The 25,694-nt window shown below is 37.1% G+C and overlaps 1 protein-coding gene and 1 pseudogene across 3 annotated transcripts in view; one reads left to right on the top strand and one right to left on the bottom strand.

The window, feature by feature from the left end:
* TRAPPC11 (trafficking protein particle complex 11) overlaps nt 1-25,694 on the bottom strand; it is a 52,965-nt gene that overhangs the window by 25,337 nt on the left and 1,934 nt on the right. For 2 of the 3 annotated variants that reach the window (XM_032298736.1, XM_032298738.1), the window contains exons 3-19: nt 23,250-23,474; nt 20,950-21,119; nt 20,247-20,317; nt 19,059-19,173; nt 12,766-12,865; nt 12,306-12,379; nt 9,651-9,747; nt 8,083-8,216; nt 7,306-7,453; nt 5,046-5,139; nt 3,811-3,890; nt 3,642-3,720; nt 3,505-3,559; nt 2,708-2,853; nt 2,407-2,468; nt 2,150-2,282; nt 835-965 (exon numbers count right to left, since the gene is read on the bottom strand). In XM_032298736.1, coding sequence (XP_032154627.1) covers nt 835-965; nt 2,150-2,282; nt 2,407-2,468; nt 2,708-2,853; nt 3,505-3,559; nt 3,642-3,720; nt 3,811-3,890; nt 5,046-5,139; nt 7,306-7,453; nt 8,083-8,216; nt 9,651-9,747; nt 12,306-12,379; nt 12,766-12,865; nt 19,059-19,173; nt 20,247-20,317; nt 20,950-21,119; nt 23,250-23,453 — 1,893 coding nt within the window. In that variant the 5' untranslated portion in view covers nt 23,454-23,474. Of the gene's footprint in view, nt 1-834; nt 966-2,149; nt 2,283-2,406; nt 2,469-2,707; nt 2,854-3,504; nt 3,560-3,641; nt 3,721-3,810; nt 3,891-5,045; nt 5,140-7,305; nt 7,454-8,082; nt 8,217-9,650; nt 9,748-12,305; nt 12,380-12,765; nt 12,866-19,058; nt 19,174-20,246; nt 20,318-20,949; nt 21,120-23,249; nt 23,478-25,694 lie in introns of all 3 variants that reach the window. The other variant, XM_032298737.1, reaches the window with a different exon arrangement.
* Nucleotides 11,801-11,913, top strand: LOC116565315 (annotated as a pseudogene).

Genomic DNA, 25,694 nt, shown 5'->3' with positions numbered 1-25,694 from the left:
GACTTTATTCAAGAAGTTAACACAGAGGATGTATGGGAGAATGGAATTAAAAGAAGACACACATTTACTTTTCACTTTATATCCATCTATTCCATTTCAATTTTTAAAATATCAAACCTAAATTACTTCCATGATCATAAACTAATAACATTAACTAATAATGTTGAAGTAGAATATAAACCAAATGATTTTTTAAATTTTACTCATTCTGAATATACCTTATTTGGAATTCAAGTATACACTATAAAAAAATATAAGCCCAGATGTGGTGCCTCACACCTGTAATCCCAGCACTTTGGGGGGCGGAGGTGGGCGGATCACTGGAGCCCAGGAGTTTAAGACCAGACTGGGCAATATGGCGAAACCCTGTCTCTACAAAAAAAATACAAAAATTAGCCAGATGTGGTGGCAGGTGCCTGTAGTCCCAGCTACTTGGGGGCCTGAGGTGAGAGAGTCCAGGAGGTTGAGTCTACAGAAAACTATGATTGCACCACTCCATTCTAGCCCGGGCAACAAAGCGAGACCCTGTCTCAAAAAAGACCAAAAAGGTATATATATACTATGTGTGTACACACACACACACACACACACACACACACACACACATAGAATTCTCAGACTTCATAAACATGGAGTGAAAACAAAAATTGGAGTAGGCAAAGTATAAAACTTGAATCGCTAGAAGTTTGGAATATATTTGTAAACACACCTTGCCAAAGTTCATTTGTTGCTATGACACCATTAAGACATAAAATTCACTAAGCTCATTTTATCTAGTTTAACACAAGCTACAAGATAAACATGTGGTAAAAACACATGAAATGGCACCATTACCTGATTATTAAAGCTGACACAGAGCTTGGAAAACCTAATTGGATGTGGACAATCAGCCTTCAGATAAATATCAAACTGAATGGGAACATCAACATGAAAACTTGGAGCATGAAACTTGGCTTTGCATTGTACTAGAAATAAAACAAACAGGCTGCGTTACGCACAACCAGGTACCCAGGACCCACACACATCCTGTTAACCACACTTCTTCTTCAGAAAGACACATCTGCACTGACCATTCTTACTGACTTCTGCACTTAATGCATTTCAAGAGCCAAATGAGCTCACTTTTCATTATAAAAATAAAATTTAGGCTGAGCGCAGCGACTCACACCTGTAATCCCAGCACTTTGGGAGGCCAAGACAGGTGGATCACTTGAGGTCAGGAGTTTGAGACCACCCTGGCCAACATGGTGAAACTTTGTCTCTACTAAAAATTCAAAAATTAGCTGGGCATGGTGACATGCACCTATAATACCAGCTACTCGGGAGGCTGAGGCACAAGAATCGCCTGAACCCAGGAGGTGGAAGATGCAGTTAAGCTGAGATCGCACCACTGCACTCCAGCCTGGGTGACAGAGTGCAACTCTGTCAAGGAAAAAAAAAAAAAAATAGGCTAGGTGCAGTGGCTCATGCCTGAATTTCCAGCACTTTGGGAGGCTAAGGCAGGCAGATCACCTGAGATCAAGAGTTCAAGACCAGACTGACCAACATGGTGAAACCCATCCCTACTAAAAATAGACAATTTAGCCTGGGCCTGTAATTCCAGCTACTCAGGAGGCTGAGGCAGGAGAATCACTTGAACCCAGAAGGCAGAGGTTGCAGTGAGCCAAGATCGCACCACTGTAGTCCAGCCTCGGCAACAGAGTAAGACCCTGTCTCAAAAAAAAATAAATAAATAAATAAAAGAAAAGAAAATTTAAATAAATTATAGCTTCAAAACCGTCTTTAATTTTAAAGTCACAGCTGTTCCAGAAATGTAGATGACAAGATTTTAAACAAAAAAGAGCCATTTTGTTATTATTTCAAAATACCTACCTGGACAGTAAAGCACAAACGTTTTAAATAACTGTCAAGTGTTTCTAATAACACCTGAACTACAAATGAGCAAAGTACATTTTTAAGACATAAAAGTATTTAAGATCCTGACTATCTTTATAAGTCACTGAGGAGACACACACAAATCAGTTTATCTATAACATGAGTATACTTCGAAAATTCTTTCTTGATTTTTATATTTATTATTCTGCATCTATTCATTCTGTAGAAATAAGGTAATTTCTCTGAAATAATACTGTAGATGTTAGCTACCTACCAAATGGCACAAAGTCCTGTACTCCTATTGTGAAAATATTGCTGCCAGCCAGAGAAATTCGGTCTGCCCACAGCTTCTGAGCAGTTTTCACAGCTAAGACATCACAGTCAGGTTCTGGATCAGGACTTTCATTCTGCATCAACACAGTTAACATTCATTCAACTAGTTGAAAGAAAAACCACTAGATGCATTAGTTGATATAGATACACGTATACATATGCCTAATAACACACTTTATATAAACAATTCCAACCTACCATTAAAACATTTATGAGGTTCTTTTCTATCCGAGACTTCTGGTCATCTTTCAGAGTTGAAGCTAGTATGAAGAAAAAAGGAAAAACATTATAAGTACTTAAGTCCACTGCCCCATTTATTGCTTTAACAACTTCATATAATAATAAATAGCTCTTCTAAGATGACTAAGCATAGTGATTTGCCTGTAATAAAAGTAGTACTAGTTATCTGAGACTAAATTATTCTTTAAATTTTAAAAAGCTTAAAGGTGCTACGCAATTTTATGTATCAAGAATTTTACTCAAAAGAACATCAGGTTACCTCTGCCAAGGAGTTCTAGGGAGTAAGTAATGTAATCCTTTAATTGGGCCATGAGGTAGGAGCACTTCAGAGCCGTAGTTAATATAGACGTAAGCAGAGTCCACCATCCTTCACTACGATAATCACACATCACATAATCCAGCAACCTCGAAGAAGACAAAATGAAAGACGTGCTGAACCGGCTTCACAAGAAAGGGTTTGAAGAGTTCATGGAGAAAAAAGGACTTTTCTCACTTTACGTAAGTATAAACAAATCTTACTGAGATAGTTTAACAGGTATTCTCATATTTAGCTAAATGTGAGATTTCCTGAAACGCTGAAAAAGATTGTGCCGGCCAGGCGCGGTGGCTCACGCCTGTAATCCCAGCACTTTGGGAGGCCGAGGTGGGTGGATCACGAGGTCAAGAGATCGAGACCATCCTGGTCAGCACGGTGAAACCCCGTCTCTACTAAAAATGCAAAAAATTAGCTGGGCATGGTGGCGCGTGCCTGTAATCCCAGCTACTCAGGAGGCTGAGGCAGGAGAATTGCCTGAACCCAGGAGGCGGAGGTTGCGGTGAGCCGAGATCGCGCCATTGCACTCCAGCCTGGGTAACAAGAGCGAAACTCCGTCCCAAAAAAAAAAAAAAAAAAAAAGATTGTGCCATCAATGACACTTGAAAAAATATTACAGAAATGGAGTTTAACAGACATAGAAATAAATACGAAAATACTAACTTTTTCAACACTGATTTCTATTCCAATTTCACTTAAGGTAATCTAAATACTTGTAAAAGTAAATAGTGAACAGGACTCACTTCAAAGCTTTGGTATAATCCTTTGCGTAATAATATTCCTCTCCCATCTGAACCACTATAAAGGAAAAAAGATTTATGCATGTAATTTAAAAAGTCATTCAAAGTTGCATGCAATGGTGACGTTTGCGGGTACATACTTAGGTGACTTTTCATTCGTGGGCACTTATACTTCTTGAATTGTGCAACAGCATTGCTCAGAAGAGTTATGATCATTTCCTATTAGACAAAGTAGAGTGCAAAACATTTCAGTACAAATGTTTTTTTTTAATAGTGCAAAAAACAGTTTATACTGGACACAAAACTTACGGAGTGAACAACGTTTCTCTCCTTCAGCTGAATGGCAAGAATTCCCACCTTTTCTTTTTCAGGATCAGAAAGATCAAAACCTGTGTAAGAAAAGACACAACCCATCTTAGATCGCTCATTCAATACAAATCTTCACATGAACACTGTATGTGTATACTCCTTGAAGTCTTTATTTAATATAATCATTTCAGATTCTTGAACATTCTAGAATCTTAAAGGTGCTAAGAGGCAGCTTTATTAACATGGTAACTTCTCTGTGTTCTGTTCTGATGGGAACATTATTGAGCTCGATGTTCTTTTACCTAGTGGAATCAACCATCTGAAAAGCAGTATTGGTATTATCCTCTGTAGAGGATATACTCACTGGAGATTAAATCGTTTCCTATTCTTTCTTTTTTTGAGATGCGGTCTCACTCTGTTGCCCAGGTTGAAGTGCAGCAGTACAATCACAGCTTACTGTAGCATCAACCTCCTAGGCTCAGGGGATCCTCTCATCTCAGCCTCCCAAGTAGTGGGACTACAGGCATGTACCACCATTGAGGCTAATTTCTGTATTTTTTTTTTTTTAAGAGATGGGGTCTCACTACGTTGTCCAGGCTGGTCTCAAACTCCTGGCCTCAAGCAGTCCTTCTGTCTTGGCCTCCCAAAGCACTAGGATTACAGGCATGAGCCACCTCATCTAGTCAGGAATTTAACGGTTACAGTTCAATTGCTTGAATTAAATTATGTATAAAGCATTAAAAAGATATGCAGAGAAATTGTTTTTAAGGTAATACAAGTTAATGCTGTTTTAAAATGTGAAATCAATTGTTAAAGTTAACTGGAATTAAAATACTTAAATAGACAACAGTGGCATGTGTCATTTAAAACAACAGATGTCCAAATGCTGTATTTTTCCTTTTTTTGAGGTGAGATCTCACTATGTTGCCCAGGCTGGAGTGCACTGGCTACTCACAGGTGTGATCCTTCCGCCTCAGCCTCACAAGTAGCTGGGACTACAGGCATGTGCCACCACACTCAGATAAATGCTTTAATCACAGCAACATCTTTAATTAGAAAGTTACTCTAAGATGTAGTGATACATACAAAGCATTCTAAAAATGAAACAATGTTTAAAAAGCACACATTTTTACATCAACATAATTTTTTATGCATGTGTAGCCAATGGAAAATCTATGATAGCTATTGTTGCCTTTTGAGATTGAGAGGAAAGGATGGAGGGAAAAATTATTTACTTAGTATTCCTTGTCGCCATGATCTTTGTCCATAAAAGTCAAGAACGCCTGTTTGTGTTTCTAAGGGATCAGGATTGGGATACATTACAGAAGCCTGTAAATTAAAACACAAGCCTAAATAACAGTTTATGGAACCCACTGCAAATCAACTCTTGCCCAATCTTTGACTGAACAAAAAAGTTTTCATAAATACAAATACCAAACATACATTCAATTATCAAATTTGTGAATATTTTAACATAAATTTTAACAAAAACTAAGCTAAAATGTTTCATTTAATATTTAGGTAGTCTCATAAAAATTAATCCATCTGATTCTGACAAATGATTTCAAAGCAATTTCTTCACTTTCTTTAATTGTTGCTCTAATAAATGAGTAAAAATATATTACAGATTATACATGATATTTATTCCGCATGCATAGATGCTCTTTGTGTAAATGAAAACAATGTTACAAGGAGTTTTAAAGAGAAGATACTATTATCCTTCTTTATCACTTCTGTATAAAATCCTGGTATTTTAAGGGGATATTTTTGGCACCAGAACTGACAGATTTACACTGCTTTTTCTTCTTTATAACTTTTCCCTCTGAAACCAAGATGTAATACATGTACATTGTTGAAAAATGTAGAAAACATCCAAAAGGAAAAGGATGAAAATCTAAATTACTTATAAACCTACTACCAACTCCCACTGTTGAAATGTTATGTTATCATTTCCAGATTTCACATGCAAAAATTTGTTAATGTTTGATTTTTCAACCTGCTCCTTTCATTTAAATATATTCTGTACATTTAACCCAGCATTAAATATTCTTCTAGAATATTATTTTTCATGGCTGCTTGCTGGTGCATATTTTAACAAATTCCCTATAGCTATTCATCTTTCTATTTTACAATTAATAAATCTGTGAGAACAACTTTATAAATAAATCTTCTTACTTATCTCAGAATTTATTAGCTGCCTTAGTATTCCCAAAACTTCAATTCTAGGTCAAAAGATATGCATAATTTTAAAGCTTCTCAAATTATTTGATGAAAATATTATTTTACATTTTAACCAATGGTATTTATTAATGCCCAGTTCCTTATATTCTTATAAAACCTAGTTTTAATCACTTTTTAAAATAATGTGTTCAAATTACAATATGCCAAACTTTAGAAATATAATACACACAATAAAATTATAAATCATACAAATAACATGGTAAAAAGAGTTAAATCATCATTTTAGAGAAAAAAAATCTGTTCACTTTAAGTATTAATATGCAAACTATTTGTTTTTGGAACAGTTTAAAAAATAGTACTGCTGATAATATTCACTCATCTTCAGAGAAGAGAACCGAAGGTTTTAAGTAAAAATAAACTGATGTAACTATACAAATATAAATGTATTTATATACGTATACCACGTTCTTAAAGATGTTTATAGGAAAACTGATATTGAAATGTAATCATCCAAGGAAAAGGCAAAATGAAACATCAAGTTTAAGAAACTATGCAATCAACACTTTTCTTCAAACAGTCTTAAAGAGTCTCCACACGGAAGGCCAGGCAGGGTGGCTCACGCTTGTAATCCCAACACTTTGGAAGGGGAGGAGGGTGGCTCACCTGAGATCAGGAGTTCAAGACCAGCGTGGCCAATATGGCAAAACCCCGTTTCTACTAAAAGTACAAAAATTAGGTGGGCTTGGTGGTAGGCACCTGTAATCCCAGTTACTCAGGAGGCTGAGGCAGGAGAATCACTTGACCCTGGGAGGTGAAGGTTGCAGTGAGCTGAGATTGCGCCACTGCACTCCAGCCTAGGCAACAAGAGTGAGACTCTGCATCAAAAAAAAAAAAAGAGTCTCCATGCAGGAAAACCCAGGAGGAGAAAGAAGTCCATAGACCCTCTCCAGTGGGTCAAAACGGATTTCCAAACTCCAACAGCAGTGATCACAGAAACAAAACAATGGATTTACTGTGTGACAAAGATGAAAATGTAGCTTTTATTTTAAAGTAATTTTCTCTTATCTGAACAGTCACTAACTTACTGCCAAACATAAATTAATTCTTCAAAGAAAAACTTCTGCTCAATCCACAGGTAAAAATAGAGTATTCAAACTAAAATCAAAAATCACTATAATTCCTGAAACTATAAAAAATAAAAGCAAATTAAATTTAAGGACTTGAAAAAAAATTATCAACACCAATCAGTTCTAGCTTCTTTCAAGAGAAGAATAACTCTTCTACATGCTGGATAATACGGAGTCGGTAACTTACCTCGTGGTTACAGAGGGTTTTTGCAAGCTGTTTCCGCTCCTGGGCATAGTATGCCGCCTGCTGGTAATAGAAACCAGGATTCTGAGTTTGAATAGCTGTTAACCCTAACTTAATAGCTTCATCAAATAAATCTCCAAAGGCCTGGAATCTTAAAGAAAAAAAGAATCAAGAAGTAAAAAAGAATGAAAAGAAAAAGAAGCTTATTTCTGGTAATTCATCCTGGGAAACTTAACTTCAGCAGATTGTATTACAATGGTGCTATTGATGAACAGTTAATATTTGTTGCAAACTTCTCTGTACATATTAATACACAGTAATTATAGGTTACAGATAGGTTCTATATTTAAGTCATCTAACAAGTCTTTATAAATATACCATCAAACTGGATCTCAACATAGATCCTACCACTTAAATACACCCAACTTTCTGGGAACAATTCCATTTTAGCAATTTTTAAACATCATTCTCAAACAATAAGCTCCATGACAGCAGGAATTTTGTTTACTGCTATATCTCTAGGACCCAGACATTTGGTAGAGACTCAATAGATACATGTTAAATGAAAAAGATGGTGCCATCAATTAAATAATTTCCATTAAGGAACTGTATATACAATAGCAATGTATAGTATTACCAGCAACATACCTATGCTAACATCATCAAAAACCTATTTAGTGACAAAAACCCTGGTTCAGTTTTAGAACCAAAGTCCATGCTATTTCTCCAAATACTATATATTATCTTAAAAATAGTCTAAAAGTACAATGTAAAACATACTGTTTAGACATCCATGCAGCATGCTCAAAAGACAACTCTGCACTTCCAATCTTTTTCTTACAGAAGTCGATGTGTTTTCGGAACTGAGCAATTGCATCCAATGGGGTATTGTGTTGAAAACACAGCCTACAGATCTGCAAAATGTAGAATTGATCCCAAAATAAATGAAAAAAAATAAAAGTCAAAAGGCATTCATTTAAAAACTATTTTGAGAACACGAAAAAAAGACCATGAAATTTCCACCTCCTTATCAGAATGGTTATGCTAAAACCAAAGGTTATATATCCCTTTTAGAATTGAAATAACTCATGTTTGTACATAATTTATTCTATACCTTAGAAAAGCTTTTAAAAAATATGGAATAGAATTTAAAAATTATCCCCAAAGAAGAACACACAGACGGACTAAAATAAACTATGTCTAACAGATGATTGAGAAAAGGTAGATTAATTTTCAGTTTTAGATTTGCCATAAAGCTAAAAATTTTCTGTAGCACAATTAAAGCAAAGTTACCTCCATATCAAACGAATATTACAGAAAGTCTTGAAAACTTGTGTCTGGCATACTATTTCAAAATAGTAATAACACACATGTATTTGGGACAAAAGGAAAAAAGGAAGAAAGAAAGTCTAAATTTATTTCCATGTGCTTGTACAATTTTCACTTTTATTTTTTAAGTACAAAGGAACACATGAAAAGTCAGTCTCTCATCCATTCCTGTGCCTCAGCCATCGAATTTCCCTTTCTAGAGGCAATCAGTTTCTGGCATATGCTTCTTGATATATTCTACAGATAAGCATGTGTGTGTATTTCTATAAAACTATTGTTTCTGTACAAATAACGACATCATACTAAATATGCTAATCTGTGACTTCATTCACCTTGATATGGAATGATATTTTGGGTATCATTCCATATCACTACATAGAGCTGCCTCATTCTCAACAGCTTTTAACATTCCTTTGTTTGCAGTTATAATTTATATAATCAATCACTTATAACTGGGTTGTTTCTAATCTTTTCCTATTAGAAGAAGACAATGAATTAAAGCATCTATTTGGCCATACATCATCAACACAATGTCAGGCATCTTTAAGATTAATGTGAAAAAACTAAAAGCAAACCAAATAGCCCTTGCTTGACTTCTGAGGGCATCTATTCTTATGATATACAATCTTAAAATAAAATGTTCAAACAGTAGGTATAAAAGTTTCCTCTAAGGTGAATAGACACACCTTTTCTGTGTCATTAAACCAAGAAGGAGTCACATAGTTCTAATAAGTTTTATCTTTTAAAACTCAGTAATACAGGCAACTTTCTTCCCAACAACTCTTCCTTGCTCCCACTTAAAAACAAATAAACAAAAACAAAAAAGCCATCCAAACTTTAAAAACCTCTAGAACTTATCAATTCAAAATACAAGAATCAAGGCTCTTTCTGAGAAAAAGGATATAAAAGGGGAGAGCATAATTAATCAAATACTAACTTTTCCGAGCAAAAAACTAATTTTGGTGTTCAAATTTTAAGAAGATAATATTTAAACACAAATTCCCTGTATTTGGTATTACCTTGTAGTTTATAAATCCTGCCATAGTCTTAATTTCCAGAATATTAGTTTCATGGGCTCTCAATTCGTGTACAAGATTATAGGCGGTCCTATAATTCCTAAATGGGGAGGGTGGTTAGTAATGACATAAATTAGTTTAATAAAAGATTTCTATGAAGAAAATCACTAGAAATAACAGAGAATATTTACTCAACATTTCTAAAGCTCGACAGCTCAATAATAACATACATATCAATCTCTGATTTCCTGAAAAATGAGTTATTGGTTTATAAATACATGTGAGAGGAATCAATGATTTCATAAACAACAGAACCATGACATGTGAATTGCTCTGTCATTAACATCTGTCAATAACAAACACATAACTTAAAAAATGAAATTGGACAACTGTCCAGAAAAAAATCAGCATTCTGTTAAAAAACATAAGTACTTTAAAGTACCATTACAAGCTCTCAAAAAAATAGAAATTGTATTAGCAAAGGTGGTATCAAGACAGTACATGTCAGCCAGGCACGGTGGCTCAAGCCTATAATCCCTGCACTTTGGGAGTCTGAGGCAGGTGGATCACCTGAGGTCAGGAGTTCAAGATCAGCCTGGCCAACATGGTGAAACCCCATCTCTACTAAAAATACAAAAATCAGCCGGGCATGATAGTACATGCCTGCAATCCCACCTACTCGGGAATTTGAGGCAGGAGAATCCCCTGAATCCAAAAGGCAGAGGTTGCAGTGAGCCGAGATGGTGCCACTGCACTCCAGCCTGGGTGACAGAGCAAGACTCCATCTCAAAAAAAAAGCACACGTCAACAGGATTTAACCCCAAGTATCTCTACAGATTAAGCAGATATTAGTGGTTTCAGGTAGTCTACAGAGGAGGGGAGAATGTCCTTAGGGCAGCCCTCACTGAAGGAAAAGGATGGTGAGAAAGGAGGGCCTGGTGGGAACCGGGCCTACCTTGCACAGGGGAGGTAATGAGAAAATCTCAAAACAGGCTTTTCATAGAAAAAATCTGTTCGTAATTCTCCAGGTAAATATATTTCTTTCCAGAATTATTTTTGAACAGAACTGAAATTGAAAGGTTTTGTTTTTTTTTTGAGTCGGAGTTTGTCTCTTGTTACCCAGGCTGGAGTGCAGTGGCGCGATCTCGGCTCACCGCAACCTCCGTCTCCTGGGTTTGAACAATTCTCCTGCCTCAGCCTCCCGAGTAGCTAGGACTACAGGCATGTGCCACCATGCTCAGGTAATTTTTGTATTTTTGGTAGAGACGGAGTTTTACCATGTTGACCAGGATGGTCTCCATCTCTTGACCACCCGCCTCGGCCTCCCAAAGTGCTGGGAGTATAGGTGTGAGCCACTGCGCCCGGCCGAAATTGAAGGTTTTAAACTAATACCATCCCTAAGAATGAACTAGAGGCCAGGCAAGATAGCTCATACCCAATTCCCACTTTGGGAGGCTGAGGCGGGCGGATCACCTGAGGTAAGGAGTTCGAGACTAGGCTGGCCAACATGGTGAAACCCTGTCTCTACTAAAAATATAAAAATTAGCTGGGTATGGTGGCAGATGCCTGCAATCCCAGCTACTCGGGAGGCTGAGGCAGGAGAATCGCTTGAACCTGGGAGGCAGAAGTTGCAGTGGGCCAAGATAGTGCCACTGCACTATGGCCTGGGCAATAAGAATGAAACTCGGTCTCAAAAAATAAAAAAAGGAGCTACATCCAAGACAGTTATATGAAGTCGCTGAGATTCAGAAAACACAACTTGGTGCTCTGGTACTTAAACATCTCGAAACAACAATAAAAATTAGATGTTTCTGCAATAATCCTGTGAATAATGGAATTGTTTTTACCAGTTTCTATTTTTCTTTCCCCTCTTCAATTTTGGGATAAATAGCTGTTTTTAATACCTTTGTCTTCAAAAATCGCGTTAAAGCTACAAAAAGGTCAAGTTTCATTAAATTCTCCTTGGTAAAGGCAAACGACTAAAATGTTTAACCCCTGCCAACACATCTGTAACTGATCCTCAAGGCTCTAAGCAGAGACTTCAAATGGAAAATGATGCTACTGACAGATATTATCAAAATTTTTTTAAATTAAAAAAGTAATTGAACTTAATAAATGTACTAGTATACAAACCTATAAAAATCAACAGTCTGGTGCTCCCTTCGGCTGCACATATACTAAAATTCGAGCAATACAGAGAAGATTAGCATGGCTCCTGTGCAAGGATGGCATGCAAATTCGTGAAGAGGTACATTTAAAAATTTATTTTGGAAAAAAAAAAAGTCTGATTTAGATAATGTTTCATGTATATTATACTTTGGAAATCAGTCTCTTAACACAAGAATTTTACTGTGTATACAAATTAAAAATAGTCAAGAAGATGGGGAAATTTTAATATAATATTTCTGTGGCTCATAAAATTTAATCAAATGAGAAAGCTTTATGACACAATGAAAATTTACTTCCAATAAAAAAAAGAAAATTTAAAAAATAAACCTAAAATATTATATTCCATTCATCTCTAGACTAGTCCCTAAATCTAACCAATATGAACACTTTAGAATTAATTATAGTTTGGGTGAGATTCAGAAATTGCCATTATATGTTATTGATAATATAAAAATAGGAAACATTTAGTTTGAAAGCTTAACAACTTACTTCAGCGCATTTTGTGTATCTTGTTTCAACTCACTGAAGAAAGCTATTTTGAACTGATGCCTAACAAACAAAAGCTAAAAAAAGACAAAAGAAAAAATCACTATTATTTTACCTATTCAATTTAAAATGTGAAAATTATATTAATGTTTATTACAAGAAGACATAAAAGAATGAAGAAAAACACTCAAAACTCAAATCCAAGAATCATTCCCACAAGTAAGGGTAGTTAAGAAGTCTATACAAATCTACCTTTAAGAACTTTAAGTGCAAGAGTTTAAAACCAAACTTTAGGAGCGAAGAGTTTAATTTAACAACAAATTAATTTTTAAAAAGCTTTAAAAAATACTTTAGAAATGCTGAAACCATTTAAAACATCAAAGTATTAAGAATATACAATCATCACCTCAAAAATAATAATAATCCACTCTAGAATGCTTCTTTTATTGCAAAAATCACGTACCTGGTGTGTTGTTTTATTCAAAAATTCTTTATGAGATTTCACTCTTCTGATCTCGGTGTAGTAATAAGTCTGCGCATGTTCATAAAAGGCATTTTCCAATCTGTAAAAAGCAAAACCAAACCAGCATTTAAATCTTAAAGTTATTTTAAACCAAACTTTTCAAGAATCGTATTTGTGAGACCTGAAAGTAAAATGGTGACAGAAATATCTATTTTACGTTATGATTAAGACAAGGTGAAGCAAAAGATAACCTGAATTTTCAGATTAAAAAGTATAAAAATAAGACTACCCAAAAACCATTTTAAATTATTTATAACACAAGATATAATAAATAAAAATACTTTTCTCTAATTCATAACAATTTGGTAATCTCTCTCTTTTTTTTTTTTTTTTTTTTTGAGACAGGGTTTGGCTCTGTCACTGCTGGAGTGCAGTAACACATCTCGGTTCATGGCAACCTCCACTTCCCCAGTTCAAGCAATGCTTGAATCTCAGCCTCCTGGGTAGCTGAGACTACAGGCACATGCCACCACACCTAGCTAATTCTTGTATTTTTAGTAGAAATGAGGTTTCACCATGCTGGCCAGCCAGGCTGGTCTCCACCTCCTGACCTCAAGTGATCTACCCACCTTGGCCTCCCAAAGTGCTGGGATTAGGATTAGAAGCGTGAGCTACTGCTACTGGCCTAAAATTTGGTAATCTCTAAAAGTACATTCACCCCTACTATTTTATATTTTTATAAAAATTCTGAAAAACAAATTATTAAATACTCAATTAGATTTCACTTTTTTCATGATTTTAGTATTTAGTATTTAAAAGAATAAGAAAACTAATGGGGAAAGAACCAAAACTGAGAACTGGCAAATAAGGTGAAAACACTTGTGTGACTTAAATCCCCCTTCATTCTATAACTTTGAGATTACATAGGAACAATAAAATCTGACCAGAGATAGATACACAACTCAAGCTTTCTTTGGTGAAAAGAAATTATCAGGAGTCATCTGCCTAGGGCATGAAAGAAAGCAGAACTTAACCAGATAAAAGATGAACTTAAAAATCAGATATTACATTTTAAATTTGATTTTCTAGGTTAAGATTTTTTTTTTTTTTTTTTTTTTTGAGACAGGGTCCTGCTCCGTCGCTCAGGCTGGAGTGCAGTGTGCCATCAAGGCTCACTGCAACCTCACCCTCCTGGGCTCAAGTGATCCACCCACCTCAGTCTCCCGAGTAGGTGGGACTACAGGCATACATGACCACACCCAGCTAATTTTTGTATTTTGTGTAGAAACAGGGTTTCACCATGTTGCCCAGGCTGGTCTCAAATTCCTGGGTTCAAGTGATCCATCTGCCTTGACTTCCCAAAGTGTTGGATTACAGGCATGAGGACCCACATCCAGCCTTTTAAGATTTTTCTATTTTCAAAACTGCAGTTTTAAAAATGTTAAAATATGACAAAATTAGATTCTAACCTTGAACCAAATAATGTGTGAAGGAATGTATTAACCTAAGCTGTCCTTTAAATTTTGCAAATGGGTAGCAACAAGGCACTGACTAGAAAGTTTAACATTACGGTAGCCAGAAATATGCCTACGGGCTATTCTGAATGATTAAAAAAAATATCCTTCTCAACAGAGAATCAGTATTATTAATCTAGACTGTCTCAGTAAATATTAAAGATAAGCATGGTTTTAGTTTTCAAGCTGAATGTGTACTCAGAGATAAAACACCTGTTAAACAGTCAATACAGAGGACTGACAGCAAGTAGGCTTGCCAAGTGCTATTCTTTCCTCTAAACTGAGGGAAAGAGTGAAATCCTTCCCTCTCTTTAACTCTGTAACTGGCTACAGAGATATCGCTGGATACAGCATAAATGGTGTAAGACTTTGACTTTTTAATTCATGTACTTCATTATTATTTGAGGTTTATTTGGAAAAAGCCTTAAACAGCTTTAAAAACATAAGTAAATAAATGACAGATCTAGTCAAGACATAAAGGGGTTAGTGAAAAGAGCAATTCTTTTAGCAGATACTCAAACATTACACTTCTAAGGTAACACTGAACAATTAAGAACACTCTTTTAAGGAAAGAGATCTTGAGTTTTCTTTATTGCACATTTAAAAAATCCAAATGATTCAGTCTTCCCATTTCATGATTTAAACTAGCTAAACTTTAAATGTCCATGCTTTTTAATGAAGTCCTCTGTCCCAAATAATCACGACTTCCCTCCCACTAATCCACACTTTCAAGCACAGTGGCAGGCCTTCCTTTTCCTTAAAATCTTCCCAGATCACATTTATTCATTTCTTCTCTGAAATCCTATAGGACTTACAAGCTATATTACAGAATGTACACTTGCAGTGCTCTGTGGGATTTAAAATGCATGCTTTCTGTCTCCACAATTAAATCAGCTTCTTTATGAAGCTCAGGTTTATGAACCTGATCAACTTGTTTTGAGCTAGACACGATGCACATGTACATACATACACACACATACGCACACAGTAAACTTTTAATTACAAGCAGTTCCCTATTCTAACTTTTTATTAGAAGACATGTGATATTTACTCTTAGCAATACTCATACAAAGATCACCTGGAGTCTATTTTCTGTTACCACTGCACTGGCATATCAAGTAAGCATATTTTTCAGACCATACAAACATATATTTTAGCCATTGCAATTGAACTTTGAAAAACTAGCACTGACTCCAGCAAACAGCGCTACCAGTTTTCAGGTGAAGGACATTTAAGCTTCTAAGTTCCAGATGCAGATTTATGTCTAAAAGGAAAGAGGTGTTCCTGAATTTCGTAAAGTACGTAAGAGGCAAAGATATTCACACAGCTTTGGAAGACAAGAGGCGGAACTACTGTATACTTAAAAGGAAGTTATCATAGTAAAGGTGGATCCTGTGTTAAAGGCTGAAAATAAAGGGCATAAGAGCAGAAGCAGGGGCAGCAGTTGGGGCTGGGGGGTGGAGGGCAGGGTCCTTACATCCTTTTGTCCTTTCCCCTCCAGGCTTTTCAGTAAAGGGAGACAGAAGGGAGAGTTAAATACTGCTTCAATACTGTCCCACCCAGACAAATGCTTACAGTAGTTCCAACTTTTAATTTATGGAAAGACAAAGATCAGAGACAAAAATCTAACTGCATGGATCTGTACATCTGCATATGTTGTTTTGTATTTTTAACAATGAATTCAGGCCCACTGAAATTCTTTGCTTGAAATAATTTTAAACTAATTAGAAAACTACTTCCAGGCCTGGGAACAGTGGCTCATGCCTGTAATCCTAGCACTTTGGGAGGCTGAGGCAGGCGGATCACCTAAGGTCAGGAGTTTGAGACCAGCCTGGCCAATGCAGTGAAACCTCGACTCTACTAAAATTACAAAAATTAGCCGAGCTTGATGGTGCATGTCTGTAGCCCCAGGTACTCAGGAGGCTGAGGCAGGAGAATCGCTTGAACCTGAGAGGCAGAGGTTGCAATAAGCCAAAATTGCGCCACTACACTCCAGCCTGGGTGACGTAATGAGACTTCATTTCAAAAAAAAAAAAAAAGAAAAAGAAAAAGAAAAGGGAAAAAGAAAACTGCTCCCAATATTTTCCAGAGCCACTTGTGGCACGTCCTCTCTAAAGCACAACTTTCCTCTGAAAAGCATCTGCTTTCTTACTCATTAATAAAATGTCACCTTTGTTTTGAAAGAAAAAGTATGTGTGTGGTTTTTAAACAGTTGCTAGTTAGCATGACACAGGCAGCCTACTGCCCTAAGAAGAAAGGTCTGAAAATTGGGAACACTTACTTTTTAATAAAAGAAAAATTCTTACTCATATCATTAGCTTGGACAACTCATGTATTTTGCTTTGAAATGATCAGCAAACTTCTCCAATACAAAAGATTTTCACAATCATTCCCAATGGATTACAGAAGTTTTAGAAAGATTCTAACATTTTGACACTTAAAAAAACACAAATGAAATCATTGTAGCATGCATATGTAACACATCGAAAGGCTCTGAAATCGCAGGAATAAGCTGCCATCAGAAGCTCCACTACTTCCCTCCCAGATCAATGAGATGAAGATTTCCTGATATTCAGCTTACTCTCTCTCTTATGATAAAATACAAATATGAAAAAAGGGTGTATGCTCCCTTAATTCCAGTGGACTGTCTTATGCACTCCCCATCTCTCATATCCACATACTGGAGATCAAGGACCCAGCGCACTTGCTTTTTCATCCGTTATTCTGATAATGTACTTCTTATTTAAATGTTTCATTATCCCCAATAAAATCACAAGTAGTTAAGGGTAGAGCCTCATTCTCTGTTTCCCTTGAATCCATGACCACACTAAATTTGAAAGTGGAGGAGGGCAGGATCGCTAAGGGTTAAGGCAGGGTTCTCAAGCTCAGCACTGCTGACATTTTGGCCAGGTCGTTCTCTGTTGTGCACGGCTGTCCTGTACCCTGTAGAGTGTACAGCAACATCCCTGGCCGCTACCCACCAGACGCCAATATGGCAACCCCCTCAGTTGTGGCAATCATAAAAGTCTCCAGGCATTACCAAACAGACTCTGGAAGGTAATACTGCTTGGTTGAGAGTCACCATGGCAGGGTATAGCACAGAGGACAATGGCTTTCTAAAGGCTTCATTGAACTAAGCCTTAAACGTTGAATAAAAGAGAGCCCAGAAAAGGGGAGCTGGCAGGTGGGCATGAGTATGAAAGCATCTAAAAGGAACAGCGCTGTGAACAGGGAGGCACTGAAGAGCAGAGTCAGGGGGAGGCGGCCAGGCCTGGAACGCTGAGGCCAGCTGTGATGCTGGGATGAGCCTCAGTGGAAAGAAAGGCTGCCTGCGTGTGCTCCCAGTTGGCCCTCTCTTCTCTCTGTTCCCTATTGGTTATATGTTTGCATTTAAGAAACAAAACTCATTTATTCTTTTCCTCGGAATTCCAAGCAATTATCTCAAAGTTATCCTTGGCGCCACTGATTTGATTTTCCGTGGTGTGAATTCTACTGTTAGTCTGAAGAGTTATTCTGCTAATTGCAATTAAGTTTCTTTGCAATTCATCTTTTCATTGGATCCTATTCCTTTGCATATTCTCTGCTAAATGTATGCTTCTTTCTTAGAAGCCTAGTCATTTATATACAGGTGAGGCCAGATAACCTCCTGCAGTGGATCATTTTCAGAGGTTTGCTTCTGAGAAAGAAACAAATGCAAGACAAGCAATAATCAAAAATAAATAAAGCTTCCCATGAGTTAAAGAACACTTAACGCAGAATGAAAAGGAAAACCATTTTACAGTGAAATTCAATGAAAATATTCATATCTAAATACATCCTAGCATAACACGTACTACTACGAAACTTCTTTGTAACAATAAATGCTATGAAACAGTGAATAATGGTCACATAGTTTTTGAGGTAATGTTGTGTCTCCAGGTAATCTGCCCTTTACACACAAGGGCTTTATAAAGATATTTAAGATATGATAGAGCTCAGACCCTTCCTAAAAAAATTACATGGATACATCAACATAACAAGAATGAAGCAAAAAGAGGCCAGAATGGGATGGAGACACTCACAAAAAAGGACACACATGTCACTCAAGGACATGAGGTAATTACTGCAAAGTACAATGGAAAAACATACCAACTTTTTTCCTTTAAATAAAGTTGACCTAGATGCATGTATGGAAGAGTGTTAATGAGGTGATGTTAAGTGGAAGATCACTGTGTACCATATGATCACATTTATGTTTTTGTGTTTGTGGGTGTGGTGTGTATACTATAAAGAAATACATACAGCTAGTGCTTGACTTACGACCACGATTGGGACCGGCAGACCGGTCGTAATATGATTTAGTTGTAAGTTGAGTAGGCTATATGTACAGTTGAAATGGTGCACGCGGAGATGGTAGTGCTGCCAGAAGCTGGTCTGCACTGTCGTACGCCCAGCTGGGCAACATTTGTGCTGCCAGACGCAGCACAGTCGTGGCTAGTGATTGTGGTCGTAAAGTCGAATGGTTGTAAGTTGCATAGGTCGTAAGTCGATCAATACCTGTATATCTGTTCCTATATAAAAAGGTATTTTTTGGAAGGAAACTTAAGAAACTGTTGATATTGGTTACCTCAGGGAATTGGAAAAGGTTAAGAATTTGACAAGGAGATTTTTATTTTTACATTATTATTTTACATTATTGTTTTTCATGAACATGTTTAAAAAAAAATAAATGGGACTAAGCTACCAATTTCTCAATTCTTAATAATGCAAAAACCAAACCCCTAAAAGACCCCTACTTACCTTATTATATAACCCACGAGGTGGTCAGTGTGCGGCAGGACAAACAAAGACTTTCCTGAGAGTTCACATGCATTGCATAGAGCTGCAGCCCTTTCTGAAGCAATGACATCTTCTCCTGTTGATAATCCCCATAAAGATGAAAAAAGAAGTAAAATAACGAATGTAGCTTCCTAAGTCTGAAAAAATATAATTAGGAATAAAAATCCATACAACTTTTCATCATACCAACAGGACTCAAGGGCTCCTTGAGAGCTGTGTGTGGTTCTTAGAAGTTACATAGCATATGCCTTTTAGGAAAACACTGGAATTTTCTACTGAGCCAGGATAGGTAGCCAAGTAATGCCAACAGACATACCACATAACTATTTCAAAAAACATAACTAAAAATGGAAGCAATAATTCATGAAAGAAGACTCCAAAATCATTTTGAATGCTGTAAGTCTCAACACAGACTTACAAAAATGTATTTTGGCCTAAAAAGTCTGGGAAAGTGGAAGTAAGAATTTGAAACTAAGACATTTTCCTAGAGGAAACCACAAATCCTATAGTCCTTTTCTTTGTCCTACAGAAAATTAATGAAAAAATTTCATATAAGGAATACAGTTTCAAATAGATCTTAGATAAGCAAATTACAATCCTTTTGGAAAGCTTTGGAAGCCAAAAAAATTATATTCTTGTAAAAAAATTCAAGCGAACTAATCATTTTGTGAATTAAACATCCCTTCCCATGTCGCCTACATAAGAAGACAAGTGGAACCAGGGAAACAGGATTCAAGATTTGCATTTTTTACTACAATTTTTTTTTTTACAATAAGCATTTACTCATGTGTCATTGGTGCCTTTTGTTTATTTATTTATTTTTCTAAGACAGAGTCTTATTTTGTCACCCAGGCTGGAGTGCAGTGGCGCGATCTCAGTTCACTGCAACCTCCGACTCCCGGATTCAAGGGATTCTTCTGCCTCAGCCTCCCAAGTAGCTGGGACTACAGGCATGTGCCACCACACCCAGCTACTTTTTTATTTTTAGTAGAGACAGGGTTTCACCATGTTGCCCAGGCTGGTCTCGAACTCCTGACCTCAGGTGATCTGCCTGCCTCAGCCTCCCAAAGTGCCTGGATTACAGGTGTAATCCAATAAAAATTGGAGGTATAAAATAATTAATTAATTAATTAATTAGACTTTTGATACCTGGGGGCAAAGGTGTTTTCTTCTGAATCAGAACCACTGCAACTTTTGTATTTCTTCCTTGTAAGCTTTGCCTGCAATGAAAGAGCAAGAATAAAATTAATTATTTTAACTTAAAAAAATATATCCATGACTTCATATAAAATACAATCTTGGTAATACAACTGAAGACAAATTTCAACTAAAAAAACCAAGATCAGAGGAAACCTTTGCCTGCACACAAAGCACATATATGCCACAATGATTTGAATTCTAAAAGTATGATCTCACATCTTCTAATCTTAAAAATCTGCCTTAAAAGCAAAAGATTAATACATACTTTTAGGTAAAAGTGACAATACAACTTAATTCTTTATGGTGATACATTGCAAAGTAGTCATCCAAAAGAAATAATTATTTGAAATTGAAATAGTGATAAAGCAAAGTGTTCCCAAAGACTAAACAGTATATTACTCTGTCTCCAAGAAAGATAATAAATGCAAGAAAAACATTTGGAAATTCAGACCAATTAGTCTTCTAAATTTCTTCACATACCCAGCATTATAGTCAATAATTATGCTACCCGTGAGGAAGCGAACAAGATTCATTGGAGGTCAATCCCCCAAGTGACCACTGCAGTCTCAACAGTACTCCGTTGCCTTCAAGAAACGTTAGTGAATAACACACATGTGCAAACTGACAGCCACCCTGACAGAGAAGATCATACCTGACTATTTCCACTCTGGTGGCGCACTCAGACTGCTTTTCTTTCCACTGAGGCTCATCCCAGTCCAGTTCATAGAATACAACCACCAGGGCTGGCACCAGATTCAGATGCTTATTCATCCAGCCAGTCTTTAAGATCCCTTTAGGAATGTACCACTCATAGGAAGTTCTCTGCAAACATTGGCAAAAGTTGAAAAGTTACCTGACGGCAACAGAAACCACCTGTTACTGAGTGCCAGGCACTTCATGTGCACTACTCTCATTTAATATACACACCTCCCATTTTTGATTAGGAAACTCAGGCTTACAGGTTCAGTAAGAATTAGTAAGTGCTGAAGGTGGAATCTCAACCCTAGAGAAGCTATACTTCCCATTTAAAGAATGACTAAAGCCAAAGAGTTTCTATCAGCCTCATAACTAAATGCATAAAATGATGATGCATGTCTAATGCTGTCAAGGGTCTCAAATACTTTGTTAAAAAAAAAAGTAGCCCATTTCCAGGTAAATTCTACTTATATTGTTCACCATTTCAGCTTCTGTTCTTATATAACTTTTAAAATAAAATATTACCTAAAATCCAATATGGCTTTATTTCAAAGACATACTGCCGTGATGGCATTTCACCTCACTTGTGGATGAAGTAAAAGGCAGAGAATAGTTCTTAAACATAGAAGCCTAACAGGAGCCGCTTGGGTCTGAGCACTAAGTGCCGCAGAGTGGGAAGGCACGCTGTAGATTTCAGTGTCAGCCCTGAAGAACGCAGTGGAAACCTCACATTCCTTCCAAATCACCCACGCTGACTCAGACTACTCCACTTCATGTTGCTGAAGTGTCTACCACCAGTAATGAGGTCAGTAAGGAAGCCTGACACAAAACAACATGGGATTCAGACACGAGCTGGGAACAGATAAATGAAAAGTAGCCTGAATTCGAGCACTGAGAAAGGAGAAAAAGGGGCTTGTGGTCTGGGACCCTGCCTTCCTGACACAAACATGACACTAAAAAAAAAAATCATCAGGCTGAAGTTCGAGACCAGCCTGGCCAACATAGTGAAACCCCATCTCTACTAAAATACAAAAGTTAGCCAGGTGTGGTAGTGGGCACCTGTAATCCCAGCTACTTAGGAGACTGAGGCACGAGAATTACTTGAACCCCAGAGGCAGAGGTTCCAGAGAGCCGAGATCATGCCATTGCACTCCAGCTTGGGTGACAGAGTGAGACTCCATCTCAAAAAAATAAATAAATAAATAATAAAGAAAGAAAAATAATCGTGAAAAGGCCAGGGCTGGGGTGCTATTACTTGTACAACTTCAGACAGCTCAGTTTCTAGGGCTGGGTATATGAAACACTGTCTCCTGTGTGTGGTTCTCAAATACATACACACCAAATAATCAGCTGGTGACCAAGTCCTACATTCTCAGAGACGAACTGGGGCGGCCTGCAATCTACATTTTAAATAAATTCCCCAGGTTATGATGACACATTTGGTCCAGAGACTACTGTGTCACAGACACTGCTCTAGGACAAAAGAAAAAAAAAGATATGGGTCAGAAGTAAAAGGGTTTTATCACCTGACTTTCAAATTAACCTCATAAGATTATGATAAATAAAAATCAACCAATATACATAAACTGCTTAAAACGGTAAACTGCTTTACTGCTTTTTTGCAACTATATTAGCTATTAGTGATACTACCATCATGACAGTAATTACTGTCTAAGGTAAAGCAGTGTCTACTATGTTGTTTGCCTTAAAAGTCAGCTTTGAACTTAATACCTTTCTTCATTCCACAATGAATAAACTGCCTTAGTTTACGTATAACTCCTCAAGAACAGGGAACCTGTCTTACCTCAGTTCGTATCACCAGCTTGTTGCATGGTTCCAGGTACCTATCGCAAAGCAAGTCCTCAAAAAATCTGTGAAATCGAACCAAATTGCACAGACCATGGGATTCTACAATGACATTAGTAATGATGGTGGGGAATGCAAGACCTTCCTTTTAGAGTGTGGACTATGTTAAAAATATGGAGACTTGAGGTTTTTCCCTACAAACAAAAAAGGGGAAACCTAGGCTCATAAGATACAAAGCTTTATAAAGTTATTATTCCTCTGGAGTTAAAAAAAAAATAACTATTATTAAACATATATGCAGTGTATTACATGAAAATGCCTAAGGCTTTCTTTATGCACCACTGTAACCACTGTCTTGATAAACTCAGCACATACAACAGAACAAAAAAGAAACACACATTCATACACACACAGAGACGGAAAGAACATATCCCATCATGATGCCATTACCTTGGGTCTACATTTGGGATACTCATGATCACCTGGGAGCACCTTGAAAGAAATTGGTACCCGATCAGCTCTCCGATTGGCACAGAAGGCATCCCAGACAGCTCGATGGACTGCATTAAAAACTACATCCAGGCCCGTCAGAGTAACAAAGGCCATAGGCCGGCAACATAATTCCACAGGGAAGTCCCACTGTGTGGGGCTCATGTTTACGATGTCACAAAAAACCTGAAATACAAACGTTAATACACTCATAATTCATTTTTTAAAACTAATCTTCATTTCTAATGTATGAGTCTCCATTTAAAAATCATTACCAAAAAAAAAAAATCATTACAAAACCAGGTATGGTGGCTCATGTGTGTAATCGCAACACTTTGGAAGGCTGAGGCAGGTGGATCACTGGAGGCCAGGAGTTCAAGACCAGCCTAGCCAACAAATAAAACCTCATCTTGACTAAAAATACAAAAAAATTAGCTGGGCGTGGCGGCACATGCCTGTAACCCCAGCTACTCTGGGGCTGAGACATGAGAATCACTTGAACCCAGAAGGCGGAGGCTGCAGTGAGCCGAGATCATGCCACTACACTCCAGTCTAGGCAGCAGAGTGAGCCTCTATCTCAAAAAAAAATAATAATAATCATTATAAAAAGGCTTTGAGTATCTGCAAATTGTGAAACAGACAGAACAGAGAAAAAGGGAAAACTTTTTTTTTTTTTGAGACAGAGTCTTGCTGTCCCCAGGCTGTAGTGCAGTGGCACGATCTCAGCTCACAGCATCGTCCACCGCCTGAGTTCAAACGATTCCCCTGCCTCTACCTCTTGAGTAGCTGGGACTACAGGCGTGCGCCACCGTGCCCGACTAATTTTTTTGTATTTTTAGTAGAGACCGGGTTTCACCTTATTGGCCAGAATGGTCTTGATCTCCTGACCCCGTGATCTGCCCACCTCGGCCTCCCAAAGTGCTAGGATTACAGGCGTGAGCCACCGTGCTAGGCCAGGGAAAACTCTAATTCCTGAACTGGACCTATTAAAACGTAGTAACTATATGACATTTAAAAAAAACTTTAATGTTAAAAATGTTGAAGTCAACTTTAAGACAAATCAGTATTTTCAGTAATGTCTCAAAATGTACACAGAAACTTTGAAATTAGCAGACCAAGAAAACAGGAGGATGATTAAATTAAAACAGATCTACATGATCTATTTCAACTGTAAAAGAAAAATATATTGAAAGAAAAATATAAAAGAAAAAAACTGACTTACATATAATGAAACTTCCCCTAATTTCTCTGTAATTGCTAATACTGAATTTCTGAAACATAGGATATTATTAAAATAATAGGCTTTAATTTATTTCATTATCTAAATAGTAGCTATGTTGTCTCATTTCCTACAATATAAAATTTACTATTTAAAGGAAAATCTGTAAGGGAAAAACTAGCAATGAATGGAAACCTCTCAGATGGTATGTTTCCACTGCATTCTTTAGCTAAGAATCAGTCCATAATAAACCTAAAGTATGCTCTGACTTTATAAAAGCAAGTATATAAAACTATGTCTATCCCAAACAAGATTGCCATTATACTTCTAATATAATCTTATTTGAAAAAGGATGTAATAAGGTTCTTTTTTTTTTTGAGACAGAGTCTCACGCTGTCACCAGGTGCCAGGCTGGAGTGCAGTGGCACAATCTTGGCTGACTGCAACCTTCGCCTCCTGGGTTCAAGCAATTCTCCTGCCTCAGCCTCCCGAGTAGCTGGGATTACAGGCACACGCCACCATGCCCAGCTAATTTTTGTATTTTAAGTAGAGACAGTGTTTCACCATGTTGGCCAGGATGGTCTCCATCTCTTGACCTCATGATCCGCCCGCCTCAGCCTCCAAAGTGCTGGGATTACGGGCGTGAGCCATCGCACCCAGTCTGTAACGAGGTTCTTTTAAAAGGTAATCTACACCAGTACATTACAGAGAATCCAGGTCAGGCATAAGTGGCTCATGCCTATAATCCCAGCACTTTGGGAGGATGAGGTACCAGAGGATTGTTGAGGCCAGGAGTTGGAAACCAGCCTGGGCAACATAGTGAGATCCTGTCTCTAAAAGAAATAAAAAAGAAAACAGCTGGGCATGGTGGTGTGCACTTGTAGTCCCAGCCACTTGGGAGGCTGAGATGGGAGGATCATTTGAGTCCAGGTGTTTAAAATTACAGTGAACTATGATTGTGCCACTGCACTCCAGCCTGGGTGACAGAGCAAGATTATGTTGCACACACACAAAAAAAGTTATTCCAAACAAAATTATCACTATATTTTTAATATAATCTTATTTGAGAAAGAGTATGTCATCAGGCTCTTTTAAAAGGTGATCTACACCGTTATATTATAGAGAAGTCGAATATAATCTTTGTGAAAAGTGAGACACACTTAGGCTAATACTTGATTCCAAAACAT

Source organism: Sapajus apella, unplaced genomic scaffold (assembly GCF_009761245.1).
Source record: "Sapajus apella isolate SASKATOON/1434 unplaced genomic scaffold, GSC_monkey_1.0 scaffold39, whole genome shotgun sequence".
NCBI lineage: Eukaryota > Metazoa > Chordata > Mammalia > Primates > Cebidae > Sapajus > Sapajus apella.
The sequence above is the reverse complement of the archived record's forward strand: the minus strand, read 5'-3'. Positions and strand labels throughout refer to the sequence as shown.